The sequence below is a fragment of the Podarcis bocagei genome (genome assembly GCF_964188305.1).
Source record: "Podarcis bocagei genome assembly, chromosome: 1".
NCBI classification, from domain to species: Eukaryota; Metazoa; Chordata; class Lepidosauria; order Squamata; family Lacertidae; genus Podarcis; species Podarcis bocagei.
This window is the reverse complement of record NC_138125.1, coordinates 80,942,389-80,961,342: the sequence shown is the minus strand read 5'-3', so window position 1 is coordinate 80,961,342 and position 18,954 is coordinate 80,942,389. Positions and strand designations below refer to the sequence as shown.

At 45.0% G+C, this 18,954-nt stretch overlaps 1 protein-coding gene and 1 long non-coding RNA gene across 2 annotated transcripts in view; one reads left to right on the top strand and one right to left on the bottom strand.

Moving 5' to 3' along the window:
* LRP5 (LDL receptor related protein 5) overlaps positions 1 to 9,300 on the bottom strand; it is a 123,959-nt gene extending 114,659 nt beyond the window's left edge. The window contains exon 1 of the mRNA XM_081197523.1: positions 9,055 to 9,300. Within this exon, the coding sequence (XP_081053649.1) occupies positions 9,055 to 9,271 (217 nt within the window). The 5' untranslated portion in view covers positions 9,272 to 9,300. The remainder of the gene's footprint in view (positions 1 to 9,054) is intronic.
* A 44-nt stretch (positions 9,301 to 9,344) lies between these two features.
* LOC308588985 overlaps positions 9,345 to 18,954 on the top strand; it is a 46,722-nt gene continuing 37,112 nt past the window's right edge. The window contains exon 1 of the long non-coding RNA XR_014008995.1: positions 9,345 to 9,654. This is a non-coding gene — a long non-coding RNA (uncharacterized lncRNA). The remainder of the gene's footprint in view (positions 9,655 to 18,954) is intronic.

Here is an 18,954-nt window from a genome sequence, read left to right as displayed (position 1 = left end):
GCCAGGTTTGGCCATGCCTGAAGCAATGGGAATCCAAGGCAGAACAGCCCCACTCCCGCCACCATCTCTTTAAGCCAGTGTTTCCCAACCTTTTTTGGGCAACGGCACACCTGTTTAATGAAAAAAATCTCGCGGCACACCACCATTACAGCCCCGTGACGTCAGCGCGCAGCGTCACGCCGGGAGGGACGCACGAAAGTGAAAGTTTTTAATTTTTTTCCCTCCCCCTTGCCGGGGAACCTCCAAGCTTTGGGGGTGGGGGGGGAGGAGGCAGCAGAGCGAGGGACTGAGGGACGGCGGCAGCTGAGGCGGCAGCGGCTGTTGTGGTGGTGGCGGCGATAGCGGGCGGAGGAGGGGGCGGCGGCGGGAGTTGCTGCTGCTGTTGTTGCTGCTGCTGCCCGGACATGCCGGCCTCCTCCTCCTCCGCTGTCTCGCGCTCCTCCCTTTTGCACGCGCTGCCCCGCCGCTCGGCACCACCACCGCGGAGCCGCCCCCGGCTCGACGCGGATCCTCGCCGCCGCCGCCTCTCACCGCCCGACTCGCCCGCCTCCCTCCCACGGCACACCAGCCGATGTCTCACGGCACACTAGTGTGCCGCGGATCACCGGTTGGGAAACACTGCTTTAAGCGTATCCCAACCCTTCCTGTGAACTTTCATAGGCAGTTTGGTAGGACCAGCAGCACAGCTAGTTGTCAGTATTACACTTGCTGTATTCTAGTAATATGACTCTAGAGTAGGGGTGTCTAAACTGTGACCCTCTGAGTTGTTGCTTGACTACAACTCCCATCAGCTCCAGGCAGCATGGCCAGTAGTCAAGGATGAGGAGAGTTGGTAAGTCCAGAAACATATGGAGGGAGCCACAGGCTGGTGATAAAGAAACAGACATCAAGGAGATGGTTTTAGAAGGTGAGGGGCGGGGCAGGCACGGCATCAGATGCTCCATAAAGCAGTCTTCAATTCCATATTATTAGCTGCTGGCAAACAAAGTATTGGTCATCTGCAACTAATTCTATTTCAAAGCTACATCAAAAAATTTATTCTCCCAATTGGCTGAACATCTCTTGGAAAGGAGTGCAAATTCCAGAGTTACCTTCTGTAAATGCTTTAACTGTTGGTTGGTTTTGTACAATCACACAACTTTTCTTTCAGTTTAAGGATGACACGCATGAGGAAGAGAATATGGATCCCACTGCAAGTCCAGTTACTCATAAGTAACAAATCCAAAAGAAGATTCTCACTTACTGCATTAAATGACCACAGCTTTAAACTAGAAATATATGTTCAGTTTAAAACTTATGCAGTATTCAAATCTGCTGCAAATACAAATTAAGGAATGTACACCAGATTGCCAAGTAGCAGTCTCATCTACCATGGCGAAGTCTCACAGTTCCCATGAGAAAAAGTTTAGGAAATGGGGAGGGGGGCAGCCATGGGTGTGGAACAGAACAGACAGTGTGAATTCTAGAAGTCACATGGGGCAGCTTTCAAGTGATTCAAGTCTGACTTATTAGTAATCCACTACAATTTGGGATCTATTTCCTCTACTCCATTTAAATCTCATTTTATGCAGCTTAGCTAACTAGATCCAGATGCACCTTACAGACTAACACTTATTGTGGTATGAGCTTTCATAGTCAAGAGGCTTCTTCATTCAAGACATGAAGTGGACTGGAAAGATGGTTTTCCTCCACTGTACCTCAACCCACATGAGGTGTATATGTCATGTATCTGATGAGGACAGCTCTTGTTGATTCAAGGTCATGCCATAAGAAACCAGTAAGCCTTTAAATACCGCAGAACACTGGCTTGTATCCAAAGTGTCTTCTGCTTGCAAAATGCCTCTTACACCTATGGAAAGCTGGTTCCAGCCTAGCAGAAGAGCACAGGGTGAGAAAGGGGACCCCAAATCAAGGGAGGTTCTCCAATTCCCTGTCTTTATGGCCCAGCTGAGATTATATGTTAAAGCCTGTATCTTCGTTACTCATTGTGTCTCACACTCTCCATACATCGCAGCACAGCACTACAAGCCTTGTGCTTGCACAAGTGTTCAGCAAAACAGCACTGATACGTTTCTCTTTTAACTCATGGTTTGGGGTCCAAAGGGTGGCCACATCCACATGCAACAATAAGCCAGACTTTCTGGTTTGTTGTATCTTATCAGGAATGAGTCTGATCACTCCTGGTTTGCTTCTCCTAGTTTGCACAAGCAGGATAAGCAAAGTGTGGAGCCTTGGCTTCAGGTTCCTTCCAGACCTGGGATCATGGTTTGCTGCTCCTTAACAAGCCACGATCAGCAAGCCACTGTTTCAAGTTGGCAAGCAGCAGACTATATTATTCTAGAATGGATCCTGACAGTGTCCTCCATTTGAAAGTCTTTTGGAGTACGAATTTTGTAATATTTTACTTTATGTAAAACATCAAAAGAGATAGAAGCCCTGAAAGCTATAGATTTAAGAAAGTCAGACATGAAATATGTGCAGCTTTATCTGATTTGCATTTTATACAGGTCTTTATAATGCTCCACATATTTGGCAACTATAAATGGAGAAATACTGGGAACTCTGAAGACACAGGGAGGAATCAAGCTTTAGGACAGGGTGGGGAAACCTGAGGGTCACATTCTGTCAAGGACAACCTTCCAGGGACTGCATAGACAAGGCCTGAGGCAAAAGCTTTGTAACAATGGAGTATATTCTAGCCACACAAAATGAGTGACATATCCACACATCCTTCCATCCTCCATTCAGGACAAGCAAAGGCCATTATCACAGTTCAAACACTCTTCAACTAGACCAGGGGTGTCCAAACTTTTTTCAAAAAGGGCCAGATTTGATTAAATGAAGGGCTGTGAGGGCCGACCAGAGAGCCTATCAAAGTTGTTGGCCTTTTTTTAGGATTATTGAAGTTACTGAGGTTTTTTTAGGATTTTACCCCAGGAAATAAACTGCCACAGGGGCCAGATTAAACCAACCGGCAGGCCAGATTAGGCCCCCCCGGAATGGACTTTGGACATGCCTGAACTAGACAAACAACTTGAGGAGGGTACAGGGCTGGTGAGGGATGAGCTTAGGAAGAAAGGAGTAGCCTAGGCTCCATGGATCAGAGGGCCTTGGCCATTTTCAGCTCCCAGGCTTGAGAAGCTTCACCCCTGGGGTTAGGAGAAAACTAACACAATGTTTTACTGCTAATACCAATGCTGTAGAGCAGGGGTAGGCAACCTAAGGTCCAGGGGCCGGATGCGGCCCAATCGCCTTCTCAATCCAGCCCGGGGATGGTCTGCGAATCAGCATGTTTTTACATGAATAAAATGTGTCCTTTTATTTAAAATGCATCTCTGGGTTATTTGTGGGGCACAGGAATTCATTCATATATATTTTCAAAATATAGTCCAGCCCTCCACAAGGTCTGAGGGATGGTGGACCGGCCTACAGCTGAAAAAGGCTGCTGACTCCTGCCATAGAGAGACCTAGTTCAGATGTTTGACTTATTTGCATCTTCTAAATATTCATAGGGCCTGATCAGATGTTATTTTCAAGTCCATAAAATTTGAGTTTTATTTTACCAATATGTTGGACAATGTCAAACTTCAGACTTCAATATCCCATTCAAGTTGTATTTACCAAAGTCTGAAATTCAACATTGTCTTCTTAACAAAGAAGAGGAAAAGGCTTATGATGTTACAGCATAGTTTGGTTCCCTAGACACACTAGACACACGTACAATATTTCACTGGCTTTTTCCTCAATGAGCCAGTGGACTTGGGGGAGAGACAGGAAAAAGGTCTCCTTGTTAATTCTCCTTGACCTCTCAGTGGCTTTTGATACCATCAACCATGATATCCTTCCAGAGCAGTTGTCCAAATTAAGGGTGGGTGGCACTGTCCGGATAGTCAAATTTCCAAAGTGCTTCAGCCCCATGGAGCCTTCAGTGCAAGTCAGATGAACATGCTGAATCCAATTTCCAGGAATTTAAGACAGTGGCTCAGGCCACAGTTCATATATGCACCAAGTTTCCATGAAGGCAAGCAGACAGCACATGTGGCATTAACACAGACGCTTTGACATAATATGTTCCCACAGTTCTTGGGGGGGGGGGCTCCCCTGACCAGCATGAAGTCTCTCAGCCACCACCATCATGATGTGGCAAAGGTGGTGCAGCAATAAAACTGCTAGCCCATTTGCAAAGCTAAGCAGGTCTGGTATGATTGTATGTGGAACCGCGTGCTGAGTTTCCTGCATCGCACAGGGTTGGACTAGATGACTCTAGGGGTCCCTTCCAACTCCACAATTCTATGATTCAAAAGTACATAGAGCTAAAAGAGGAAGTTTGAAGAATGATGCTATTTCCTCTTTCACTTCTGTGAGCTTTTCAATGCTCACAATACCTACAGGGAGACCAGAATGGCGGAGATAAGGATAAGTAAATCTAGGAGATTGGTGGGAAGAAAGAAGGAAAGAAAGGCTGTAGAATGCATAAGATGATTGACTGTGCATACATCAGATCCAGTAAAACAGACGTTTTTGAAACTGCATGAAGTTTTTACATGTTTTCCACACATTACAGATCACATTTTTCTCCATAGACTAACCATAGGAATCACAACCTGCTGCTTTCCAGCACTACTTTAGCCCAAAAACAATTCAAAAGGATCTGTTTTAATTCTACTGCATGCAACTTTTACCCAAACCCCATGGAAAAGCAAAGTGTTTTCATATTTATGTGCATTTTCTTTCTATATGTCAGAAGCCAACAGCACTCTCTCAAAATTGAGAATGTGCCCACAGACCAAAAAGGATTGGCAACCCCGGCCTTAATTTAAGTTCTATGGAAATCCCAAGGTCAAGCAGTTTTTAAGCACAGAGTTCAGTGAGGTAATTTCACATGTTTTTCTAATCCCAATAATTTTAAAAAAAGCAAAACAAGCAGATGACTACAATCTTCAACAGCTCATTTCATAAACTGGAGGATTGAAGTTAAAATCGTTTGCTTCAGAAATATGCCTACTGTATTTAGAATTTCACATCCATCAACTGTTAAGTGCACATTTAAGAAGCTGTGTGTTGGCAACTGATCAATCTTGAAATCTGCTTTAGAAATAACAAAACCTGGAACCATTTTCTACTTGCTTTCTCATTAACATATTCTTTTCACACTTGGAAATCAGTTTGAATTCTCAAACACATGCTAAAAAGCATAGTAAACTTTCAAAACTGAAATGACCAGAATCCTAAAAAGTTGTCACATAAAGTACCACAAGACTGCTTTTCACTTGTGGGCCATCTACAACCATAACCTGATCTATCTATCTATCTATCTATCTATCTATCAATATATATTTTTAATGTCCAGTAGCACCTTAGAGACCAACTAAGTTTGTTCTGGGTATAAGCTTTTGTGTGCATGAACACTTCTTCAGATACCATCCATGCACATGAAAACTTATACCCAGAACAAACCTAGTCTCTAAAATGCTACTGGAGAATATATATCTTGACTGTGTCAGACCAACATGGCTACCTACCTGAATCCTAACCTGATCTAATATCCCTAAATTTAAATAAATTTATTTCCTTCATAATTTAAATCATGATTGCTATTGCCTTGATGTAAATGAATGCAGTGTGGCAGCTGCAACTTTCCAAGAGCATTCATCTTGAGAAAACTAAATGGAACATTAACCTAACATTCTGAATAGTATGTGAGCTTTCCAAAAAAATTTATTTATGTTGAACACTGCCCTCCCGCTATAATGTGTATTAGGAAAACAAGCAACAGACTATGCGTTTCACTGCACATACTACCTATACTCAAGCAGTAGCAGTCCAATTTGATGTGTGCCTAGAGAAGAAATGAACGTTTCTGGCAATGCATGTTATATGCCAGCGACAGAATAGGAAATGAGAACAACAGAATAGTATTTGGGGCTCATGTGGAGAAAGAACCTGTGGCCCTCCAGATGTTGCTGGACTGCAACTCCCATTGCCCCTGGCAATGGGCCATACTGAATGAATCTGATGGAACTGAGGTCCAATAACACTAGAAAATCCCCCCCCCAAGTCCCCTCCCATCGCTTATTTTCTTAACTTTAGGAGGCCCACACAGTAAATGTGCAATGCACTTCTGGGCAATTCAAATGGCAATAATTTGGGGGGTCTAGAGCACTATATCAGCATTTCTGCTTCCAGGATTCCAAATATTGGGGAGTGCAGGGGGGAATAGTAGGGGGGGGGACAAGAAAGAAGAAATATTTTTATTTCTCACTGCTCTCTTGACGGTCAACACAGCTAACAGAGACTAGTGTGAGCACCATAAAATGAATAATGGGGTATTGCAGAATTAACAGTACTATCTTACCCAGAGACCCTTATACACTGCTTTTGTGTGCTAAAAGTTCAAACGGGATGCATAACAAACTTGTCTCTGGACACACTCTCTGATAAGTAACCACAAACAAGCTCAACCAAGAGCTGCCCAGAAAAAGGCAAAAATATACTATTGTAAGTAGAAATTAGATATAGTCAACGAACTATCAATTTTGAAAAAACAAAGTGACAAAAAAGTTCACAGGTATACTAGAATATAGGATCCCTTATGCAAAATACTCTTAATAGACGAAATGATAACAACAATGCTTTTTTATTTAAATGAAAAGGTGAGGCTTAAATATCCTAGACTCTACCACTTAACACAGCTCTCCTAAATGCCAGCCACTAAATGATATCCAACATTAAACATACTGAAGAGTAGACCCAGTAAAATCAATGGACTTAAAGATTTCAATGGATTAGGCCCCCCCCAGTATGACTAATATTAGTTATCACCCATTGACTGCAATTATTTTAAATTTGTGTACAACTAACATTGGATATAACCCACTGTTTATAGTTATTTAAAATTTTATCAGTTATGGTTTTAATGTTACGGAAATCCTTTATTTGGTTAGAGAATAAACATTAGCTGAATCCCTTAAAAAGTAAATTAAACATGTCCTTTCTATTGGATGTGCTGGTGCACACAAACTTTGCCCAAACTAACAGGTATACAGCAGCTGCCCCTTTTCACCCTAAGCTGCTGGCCTCCTTAAGTACACAGAGTTCATTTAACAAAGATACATGGTGGCTGTGTTCATATGCCTTTAAAAATTATCAAAGAACAGCCCCTCTTTGGGGTTATTTTGGCCTCGGTTTGCCCCACACAAGATTTTAAACAGAAGCCTTACTAAATAAAACACCATTCCTCAGAGAACTGAGCTCCTGGAAAATTTAAAAAAGACCACAATAGTTATGAGGTTACCTCACCACTGCAACAAACTAGTGGATCAATGACACCAAGATTCTCCTAAAATATTTTATCAGAAAGAGATTCAATTATCAGAGGTGCAGAAGCCTTTTCACAAACATGCACCTATAGTTAAAACCATGCACAAACAGAACACAGCGGCTGTGGAGGAATTTTAGTCAGAGCTTCCATATTAAATGATAGTTCTGGTAACTACTGCAAGAGAAGTGGGTGGCCTAATACGAATTACCCTGAGGGGGTGCTCTACTGACTGTTAGCCACACTGCTATATTTCTTCAACTACTTGGGAAATTACAACAATTAACATTCATTAGTGCATCAAAACTTCAGTTTGCTGACTGCTACGCAGACAACAAGCAGACCAGGCTACTGCGTGCAAACTGGAACTTTCCTGTAGGCAATGACAGAAAGGAGCAGAAAAGTACAGCTCAGAACTCCCTTTTTGGTGGCAACCCCTGGATCACTTTCTAATTATTATCACCACACTGGTATTCAGACATTAAGCACCGTGGGGATTTCGGCAAGAACAGAACAAATGTTCTCAAAAAGGACAAGTAAGTCCACATTTGTTTTGTGCACTACATGGGACTGAAGCTTATCAAATACAGAAGCAAAGCCACTTTTCCAGCCCAATGGAAGAAGCCATAGGGAAAATACAGCTTACAACCATCACCACCACCCTTCTTAATCTCCATATAACACATATGAATGCAGAAGGTTCTCAGTCAGAATTTAAACACACACACACGAATGTGCTCAGAAGTTTAAAGAAGCAGCAGAAGAGAAGCGTGATTCCCTCCAAAAGTTTAAAACAAGTTCTAATTGATATGGAAATGGACGTGATTGTCTGAACGCTCCGAGCAGTCAAGGGAACAAATGTTCACTGTAGCTAAAGTCTGGGTAAACCCCCAGACAGACAAACTCTTCTCAGAAGTCTGTTTTGCCAAGTGTTAAGTTTCACAAGTCAAGCAAGTCTTTCTCTCCCTCCCTCCCTCCGTTTCTCCCCCATACCCTCCCCTTTACAACTTTAAAATAAAAGGAAAGAAGATCTGCTCCCCCCCAACCCCCACTCCCAACGCTGATGCCAAAAGTTTGATTCTGCCTGTGATCGACACCCGACACCAGCTTCTCCAAACTCCAGGGAAATCACTGCGTCTGAGGGCCGCAAAGCGCTGGGAACGGGGAGGGGGGGGACTTTTGTCTCGCTCTCGAGGCACAAGGTTGAGCTCGAAAGCCCAGCAGCACGCAAAAGGCGACGGGAATCCTTGCCTGGCCAGCAGGAAAGAGGAAGGCTCACCCCGCCACACACACACCAGAAAAAAACCCTACATTTATTTTTTGGTGCTGGGGGATGAGTAGGTCACGCAAGCGCCCTCCTTCTTTAAATGAGAAGTTGTTTGGGGGGGGGGAGCCACAACGAAGCAGCTTTCCGTCTTTTTTCTTGCCCGATCTGGTACGGGTCGCCCTCGCACACACCCCGCTGCGCCTCTTGCGGACACTGGCCCCGAGGTCCTCACGGCCCCGAGCCTCCTCGATCCCCCCCCACCTCGTTTTTTCCGCCCTCCGCGCCTGGGCTGCTGCTTTTCCTCCCTGCCGCCGCCTCCGTCCCATGCCAGCCTCCTCCATTCCCACCAAGTCCCACTTCTCGAGTTGCGCGGAGAAGTTTCCGTCTGCACAACAAAAGGCTTCCCCGCTCTCTCCGAGCCCAGGAAAGGCAGCTTGCCGCCCGCCGGAGCCCCCGCCCCGAAACTTACCCCCGACGGCGCCCAAGCTGCCCCGAAGCACCACGGCGGCCAGCAGGGACAGGAGCAGCAGCCGCGGCGGCGGCGCTGCCGCCTCCATGTTGTGCCGCAGCAGCTGCTGCCCGCCGAGTGGCTCAGGCGGGCTCCATGCTCCGAGTGCGCCGCGCTCGGCAGACGGGGAGGGAGGCGCTCTCCGGATTCCCCACCTCCTCCTCCGCCGCCTCCTCATCGAGGCGCTGCTGCCGCTCTGGGAATGAGAGGGGGGGGGAAGGGGCTGGGAGCCTCCCGCTTCCCTCCAGCCCCAGGACGAGCCGAGCGGAAGCCAAGGGACCGCCCCGCCCCTTTCCCCGGCGTGGGACAACCGCGCGCCGCCGCTCCTCTCGCCTGTTGCTGGCTCGCCTGCTCGGCGAAGGAGCGCCAGGTGGCCGGCTCGCCCTTCGCCAGGTCTTACTCCTAGGCGAGCAAGAAGTCACCACCCACCGGGCGGAGGGCGGGAAGAGGACCCGCAAACGGCAACCCGGGTTTAGGGTGCGACCTTGAGCCGTCCAGGTAGTAAGTAGCCTGTCCCCGGGGGGCTTCCTCGGACGTAAACGTTCCCCACCCAGTTCCCAAGTAAGTGCAGCGCAGTCTCATGGGATGGCAGCCCCAAGGGCGACCCACATTCTCCATGGGGTCTAGCAGGGGGGGCAACTTAAAGTATTGGGGGGGGCAGAAAAGCCCTGCCCTGCATAATCGATCACATGGTGGGGCACACCCACACTATTTGAATGGCAATGCCCATCAACTGGGCAGGGAACTCAGCCCCCTCAAATATATTTTTTGGGGGGGGGGGCAAAGGGACCTCTGCTCCTAGAAGCTGGCCACTATTGAGTTCGTAGGCAGGAGCCCCAAACCCAGGGGCGGCATTGCAGTTCTTTAAAGCTGCTCAAATTGTTCAAGGAGCTGCTAGGGTTGCTCTCTTTTTCCGGCGGGCGGAGGCTTGTGCCTTGGAAATCAGCTTGACAGGCACGTTCAGCAAGTGAATCTTTTCCCCACCAATGTATCTCACTATGCTTCTGGAACAGCTGCACACCTTCCCTTCTAGGAAAAAGGTAGCTCCAAAGCTGGGATGGGGAACCTGTGGCACGCCAGATGTCGTAGGATTCCAGCTCCCATCAGCCACAACCAGCATGTCAGGCCAGGGGTCAGCGATGCAGAGAGTTGCTGAACTACAACATCTGGAGGGTTACACAAGTTCCCTGTTCTTCTAAAGCGGGACATGCAATACTCACCAATAGAAATTTCTTGCATGTTAAGTGCCTGAAGATTAACCCTGCATGAGAAATAGCATGCTGCTGTAGGCCAGCATGTTTATAGCATTAAGTCTTCTACATGTGAGAAAATGGCTACAACGCTACGTTCACCACATCAAATAAACATTTGATGCCGATCAAATCTAGCAGTCCACTCTTTCCATTTGCCATGAAAGCAGAAGCGCTTTGTCAGATGGCCTCTGTCAATTCACTTCTGTCAAAACCTGAAAGTAGTCTAGACACTAGGCCACACCATAGACTAGACAAATGGCCTGCAGCCAAACTAGCATTTGGTTATTCTATTTAAGACCGGAGCACTCATTTCAGCAACCCTATCCTATTGAAAATTGTAACACTTGCCATGTTACAAATAATTTCAAGCAGGGGAAGAGGAAGCTTGAGCACCTCCATGTTTTACATCTCCCCTGAAATGTGTGGGCTTTGCACCTATCTAGAACTTGTGAGAAAAATGCACAAGTGACTCCATGTGTTCACATGTTACCCAGGAAGTTCAAGAAGAAACCTTTTCCCCATTCTTACTAGTAAGGCAGGCAGCTTCACATGTCACGATGTGCAAGTGTTCCCAATTTAAAACATTAAGTAGAACCAGTGGGGAGACCTTTCATGTCCCCTTGCAGAAATCTCTTTTGCAGACCACTGCTTTTGGTCTTGGGTTAATGCTTCTTCCCCAGCATATTAGTTTAGGGAGCAGCAATGCCTTGACAACACAGGGTGCATGTGGTACTGTTTCTTACCTGAGGCACCTGACAAACAAGTGGTGCCTCATGCTTCCAGTCTGACACAGGAAAGGGTGAGGAGGCCAGATAAAATCAGGACAGGGAGTAGATGTGGTTCGTAGGCCTTCAGATAACTAATCCTTCCCTAGACTGAATTCAGTGTTTTTCTAGTAGTATTGGCCTCATTCATTCCTATATTAAATATCTGATACACCAATTAAAGTATCATAGACATTGCTGTTTCCTTCAGATACAGCATTACTTTTAATAACCAGAACTAACCCATGACCAGAGCAATGAGTAACACAAATTATATACCACGTGCTTAGCCTTCTACAAACAGACATAGATTATGGGAGACACTTGTTTTACATAATGTGTGCTTAACTTTATTAATTTGGGCTCTTTAGCCAGGACTAAAGTAAGGACAGACATCATTAGCATTTTAACAAACCCAGTACATTCTTCCAGAGGGGAGAGATAGGGATTATTGCTAGCTTCCTTGCTATTCAATATGGGGTGGATGTGAATGAAATAACAAAAGCATTGTTATCTGGCAGTTTTTGTCTGCCAAAAATTGAGGATACAAAAATCCCCGCTCCCATGTATCCTGACATGATCAACGCAAATAGTACTGTGATGTCTGTTTAATAAATGCTATTCTTTGTTCTCAAGATTAGCATAAAAGCAACTTATGATAGTAACAGAATTTGCTCCCGTTTGGAGTGTTGTACTACAAGAGCAGGGTTCAAATCCCCACTGAAGCTCACTGGGTGACCTTGGGCCAGTCACCATCTCTTAGCCTAACCTACCTTACAGGGTTGTTGTAAGCATGAAATGGAGAAGAGAAGAATCATGGAGAAGAGAAGAATCACACCACCTTGGAAGATAAAGGTGGTATATAAATGTAATAAATAAATAATATACTGTAATAAACATTCTGCACATGAACAGCTGTCAGACTGTATCATTCAAACAAAATAGATCCTTAAAAAATATATGGGAATCTTTATTTTTTCACATCTTGTTGGAAATTTATTACATCTAACGCTGTATTATTAAGATATAATTGGCTATCATGAGATTCCACCAGAACAATGAGGCCAACACGTTCCTGCCTACTTAGGGTTTCTTAATTAAAATAAACTCACAACTCCATTATGGTACAGTAGGGTTTTTCGTTCTGCATTAAAGGGAATACAGAAGCAAAAATTAAGGTGGATTCTTTGTAGTTGTTCTGCCTTTCCTTCCTGCCTAATTTTTGGAACAAATTTAAGTTCTTTGGATTGTAAAATCCAGGCTTTTCTTACTAATGTATGGGTTAGGCTTACCAGAATGGAGGATTCTTAGAAGGTTTATGTTTTAAAGAAACATCCAATCTGAAATATATATACTTAAGATGGATATATGTATCCCTGTTGAAGTGACTCCGAATGTGATGTACTTGTTAGAGTATTGCACTACAATGGGAAAAACCAGGTTCAAATCCCCATTCAGCCATGAAGCTCACTGGGTGACTTTGGGTCATTCGCTCGCTACCTCGCAAGGTTGTTGTGAGTGTAAAAAGCAGAGGGAATCATGTATACCACCTTCAGCTCCTTGGAGGAAAATCAGGCTATAAATGCAACAAACACAGCTGGGTATGTCATCAGATAGAGTTCAGGGTTTCTTCCACACTAGCTGTTTTATCTGGAATGACATCATTAATTCACCCAGTTATTAAATAGAATGCAGATGATGTTGCATTCCAGAGCTTTTCCTGTTGTCCTCCCACCTTTTCAAAGCCACTTCGTGGAGGCTGCCAGTCCACAAAGTTAGAACAAAGCACTATTGAAGCATCTGGCAGGAGGAGTGGCCCTTATATTGATGCTGTCCTGCCATTTTTCATTGTTTGCCCACATTTTAAACCTGACTCTACTTCTACCTGCTATCAACCCTTAAATTTGTAGCTTCCTGTTCACTCCCAGCCATGACTCAGCTGAAGTGGCTATTTAAATAGTATTTTTTCCTGACAGTTGGCCCTTTTCATGTTGTGATCCGCCCTGAGATCTATGGATGAAGAGTGGTATGCAAGGGGACTCCTGGTGAGGCAAGATGGCGAGCGCCTTACGAATGTTGAGCTCACAGGGACCGCCAGCACCAACAGGGTTCTCTGGCTGGTCCTGTGCTGCCAATGCCACCACTGTCGCAAACAAGGGGGAGGCATGGACACCCAATGCAAAAATCGAGAGGGCTGAGCAGAGCCCCCAACCTCTTCCCCTAACAACCTCAGCTCCACTGGGACTGGGATCGCCCTCGGAGGTCCAGAGGCCTCTGGAGCTGAACAGAACACAGTGGAGCCCCTCACCCAGCTGAGCACTCACCAGCCTCCACTGCCACCGCTCCGCAGCCATCAAGAGAGAGAAGTAGGAGGGGACCGGGAGTGCCAGGGAGGCTGTGTAGAAGCACACGGCCCAGTCCAAACCCGGCCGCGACCAGACCTCTCTGGTGACTGGCGCAAGGGAAGCGGACAGAGGCCAATCAGGGAGCTGAACAAGCCTTTAATTTTTAGCTTTTTACTACAAAATCCTAACCCCATTTCCCACCCTTAATTGGACCTCGCTCCCTCATTGTGTGTACAGGTGTGTAGGTGTGCGTGCACATGTGCATCCACAAACAACCACCACACCCCCTCTCTCTGGCCCCACCCCATCTGTCTCTTGCATGTCTGCCTGTTAACCCCTCTGTGTCAGCTGTTTGTCAGTCGGTCTGCTTGTCTGCCTCCCACTTCCTCAACACTGCTGAGGCGACCACGCCGTTAAAACACAGCCCAGGCATGACAAAAATGGCCGCCTAATCTAGATGCTCTAAAAGCCTCCAGTCAACAATGCCTGTTCAACTCAACAACACCCAGGAACTACCACCACTAAAACTCCTAACCACAACACCCCCCACTCCAAAAGGACACTGCGCACATCTCAAACCAAGGCCACCAGGGAGATTGAGATAGCGCGAACCAGGGAGATGGTGAACAGCACTGAGACCACAACATCCCCCCAGGCTGACAACAGCCCAACAACAAAACGGGACCTGAGGGAAATGGAACTGAGACTTGCAGAACTATTGAAGAACACAGTGACTCCCCTGAAGACAATAATCAGCGACCTGACCTCCAGAGTGGAAACCCTCACTAACACCATCTCCACTCTAGAAAATAAGAACCAAATGCGAGAAAGACTAATAGAGCGGCTCCGAGAAGAAAACACACATGTGAAAAATCAATTAGCTGAACTGGTAAGCCACCAGGAAACAGAAAGCACAGAAATGAGAATTAAACAAGCGGATCTCAAAAATTCCAGTAGGCGGTGCAACATTCACTTCTGCAACTTCCCTGAAAAAGTGGTGCGAATTGCATGGGTCCTTGTCTCCTGATTATTGCTCCATTAGATTCTCTAACAGGATCTCAGCACTCCTTTGTATAACTATGGGCATGATAAATTTCAAAATGTGTATCTTTCCTCCTCTCCAATGAGAATGTTAAGATTGCAGTCATCTATGCAATCTTCTACTATTGCAGGGCTAAGCTCTGTTGAACATAATGGTAGTTACTTCCAACTATACAAATGAATGAACCACACACCTGTTCCATTGAAATAAGTGAAACTTACAGCTCAGTCTTGCACGTGTCTATTCAAAAGCAAGCCCCAATCAGGATTGCAGCCTTAAATATATATATATGGTTGGATTTGTCCTTAGGGCATTTTCATGTCACACTAAAAAGTGTTTTGAACTTCTTTTGTGCTATTTGCATGCATGTTGCTATTGTAGGGCTAGGAAACAACAGAAATTAAAAGTCCAGCCATTTACATTAGCATTTACAGACACATAGCTAGACATGCTTTCTGAATTGTTGGGGAAATGTTCTTGGGTTTCCTGATGAAAACATGACGGCTAAACTAGTTTCAAACTAGATTAACTTCCCAATCCTTTATTAAGAGAGATGCCTCCACTATATAAGACTAGATGTCCTGAGGCCTCAGTATGAAGAATCTGCTCCAAAACATCATTCCAGCTGATCCTTGAGCAAACAATCTTCCAGCTCCATCTTGTTTAATATAAAACACTGCTGTAGCTTGTTCTGTTTATTTATGCAAAGATAAAGACAAGTTAAATAGTATTCAAGGGCACCGATATTGATCGGATGTTGAGAGTAGTGGCAAAATAACATAGGACTAGTAACGCTATCTGCAATGTTAGCTCTGGAAGGACAGCAGTACAGTCTTAAATAATATTATGTGGGCAGGGTATGGCTTATGGGAGACCTGCATAATTTGTTAAAGTAACCCCCCAACTATGAACTGTGATTGATAGAACCCCTGTTTTGGCAGTCCCAAGCAGGCAGCAAAAACAAGTTTGACTGAAAGACAGGTGGAATGTGTTTGATTGAGTGGGTCCCAAGTGTACAGGCTGGAAAATATTCTTTTAAAATGCTTTAAGCCATGACTAGTTGCACTTGAGGGCAATGTTTTCCTCCTCCTCCTTGTGTAGCTACGACTGTCATAGTGCTTTAGTGTAAATAGAAGTGCATTAATTGGGTTGCGCAGCATGAAAAATCAAAGTAAATCTTGCTAGACTGTGACAAATAGCAGCTCTCCAGGCACAGGCCAATTTGCCTGTTAAAATTTCCTGACGGAAGCTAATATTAAACAATTATTTTAAAATAAATGTAACGGTTTAATATCAGTTTTGTTCCTGAGCAGAGACTCTCAACTTTTGTTAATCAGTGGGGTGCTGGTTCTGTGCAAAAGGCATTCTTGATCCCCACCCCATTGATTGCAGCATCATAGGATGAACCCACAGAAAAGAGGCTCCCATAGCACTATGGTAAAATCTAAATGGAACCAAAATGAGACAATCACCAGAAAGCCAATAACAAACATAGCTTAAGGTGATGTTTATTATAAGAAAACTGAAGGGTGATATTCATACATCTCTCCCTTAAAATGGTAACATGAAGTGCATCCTAGAAAGTTATGCTGCTCCCATACTAGGCTTTTCTAAATCCATCAATGAAACCTCACATTTACTAATTTCAGAAATTATGGGGAGAACCTGGCACCCATAAATTTTAGGGAATCCTCGCTCCCTGCAAACCCATAGCACTAATTTGGAACAAATTGTCAAGTCTATTCTGCACATAAGCTTTGTGCAAACAAATAAAGATGAACACTGAATAAACCATTTGCATGGAGGAGCCATACATCTCGCTTGACATTATTTAGAGGTGTATCTATATGATATTCTGCTCATTATTCTGCATAACATGTATACATGACACCAATGAAGGCTGGTTCATCTTGGCTTGGCCTGGCCTGTCAACAACAACAACAAAAAGCTCAACTTTGGCTCTCCAAAAAAAGTTCAACAACTCTGGCCAATCCAATTGGTAGATCACTGCCAGTTTTTTTATCGTGGGAGTAGATCGCTGTTTCTTGGTAGTTGGACATGCCTGATCTAGGCTAATGGGACCAGGGCATGGCCAGGATTTTTTTGGGGGGGCAAGACTTGTTGGGGGGGGCAGATCCAACGTGATTTTCCAGTTAAGTATTTCTATTGTTTTACTTGATGGGGGGCAGCTGCCCCCTTGCCCCCCCAGCTACGCCCATGAATGGGACACTGTTCCCGCAACCTCAGTCGTCCCTCAGTCAGGGCCCTTACATGCCTGCCTGCCTTCCTTTCGGACATTTCCAATTGGCTTCCTGCTTCTCATTAGTCTCAGTGTTTCCCTTGATGAACTCCAAAGAGAGAATGTAGTTGGCTCTGCCTGTCATTGACTTTGGTTCCACCTATTGACAGTCTGCCTGCCTTCCCCCTCACCAGTTCCAATGGGCACCAGCCACCACTGGGTGATGCACAGTGCCTAAAAACAGGCATATGCACAAAGACCTTCCTCAAAGAGTTTGCATGCCAAGCAAACTCAAGAACAAAACACATTGAACAACTGTTCAAGTACAGAAAAGAGCTGAAACGCTGGCACCAAATAACACTGAGTTAAGGGTGCTCAAAGCATTTCAATATGTGGAAATATCAGTGTGTTGAAAGACCTACAGTTCTTGAAGTCAGCTATTTTCCAGAAGCAATGAGTGGGTGTCTGACAAGTGGTTCTGTGAGATGGAAATATTCTATGAAAATCAGTTGCCAGAATGAGGTACAGAGCGTGAGGACGCGACATATTTCACTGTTATGTGGGGACAAGTGCATGGTGGGACTTTCAGGGTGATGTGATCCTGGATGCATTTGAGGGATTTCTGTTTCAACAGCGCAGAAAGCATTGCTACGGGTGCAGCACTTGAGCAGAGGAATTTGTTTTCATGTTTTTTCAATAGGGCTTGTTTGTTTTATTGATTTTTGCCCTTCCCTGTAGCATAAGGCTTTGCTTACTTTCCTGAGTGATCCTCTGGTGCAATTCCCTTTGATCATTTCTACAGCTGGTGCATAGCACACCAGGGTTACTGTGGGTCAATTTCTGGAGAAATCTACTGTAGAGATAGCAGATTGCACTAATGAACTTGCCAAAGACTATATATATTTGGTAATGATTTCAACTGTAGCTGCGGGGGGGGGAATCTAGGATGAAAATCATCATGCTCGTGTGGATGGGGAAGTGATAGCAAAACTAAAAGCATAAATTTGTTTGCAATCACATAACATGTTAGCAGCAAAATTGTTCTAACGTAACGTAAAAGAGCAGCCCTGCTGTATCAGACAAAAGGCCCATCTATATACCCACTGTGGCCAACCAGATGCCTATGGGAAGCCCACATGCAGCAACAGCAACTCTTCCCACTTGTGATGGTATATTGAGGCACACTGCCATTGACAGTGGAAATAGAAAATAGTAAATATTGGTTGGTGGCTAGTGATAGCTTTATCCTCTATGTCACCCAAGTTACATCTCTTTTTACTTTCAGGCCATTGTTCTTACTCACTATTTCTCAAAATAAAGAAGGTCTCTCTAGGGGACACTAGATGAAGGGCACAAGCAATTTAGAGTATCTTAAGGCATATAAATAGGAAAATCCCACGTTTCCCACAAAATGCAAGTAATAGCACCCCTGAGGTTTGCTGAAAAGAATGAGGTGGGTTGCAAGTTTCTGAATGTTGTTTCTGCAGCCTGCAGAATGGAATAAAGGACTCACTGGTACTCAGGCCCAATGAGATCTCCACCAAAGAGGGGAGCAGGATTCTCTGGTTGCCTCTTGGTTGAATGAAAGCTCCATACCCCTTAGACTATCGCATAGCCACAGCATGCCAATCTAAAATATTTTGCTGAGTGGTGGAGGGCGCCAAATGGCACCCTCCTCCACATTAGAGCCAACACTTAATAAAGACTTCCCACTCCATTCAGAGACAAATCCCAGCCACCCAGCCAGCTCAGAAGGAGAGGCAAACCTCATGGAAGAGCCATCCATCTGATTCCCTATAAGAACCATCAGTCCTTGGCTGCTCAGTGGCGGCACTGCAGGTTTAAGGTAACTCCTTGCTTAATAGTGGGGTCTGGTCTGTTAGGGCAAATGGGACACGACCCTATCAACTTGAGTCTGTATTCCTACCCACCTTCTTACTTACAACCAGTCCGGAAGATTCCTCCTCCTTAGTCTCAAAGTATCCCACTTGCAGAAACCAGGGAGAAAAATAGAATGAGTTGACTCTGCCATGGGCTCTGACTTCACCTACTGTTTGTTCATCTCCTTGCCTTTGCCCCACCTGTCTCAATGGGTACCAGCCGCCATTGTCATTTAAGCTGTGCCCATGTGGCGGCACTAATTTGCAAACAGGTTGTTCATATCCTTTTTTTGTGTGTTTGCAGTTGGCACAGGAAGGTCCACACACTCCGTTTTTTC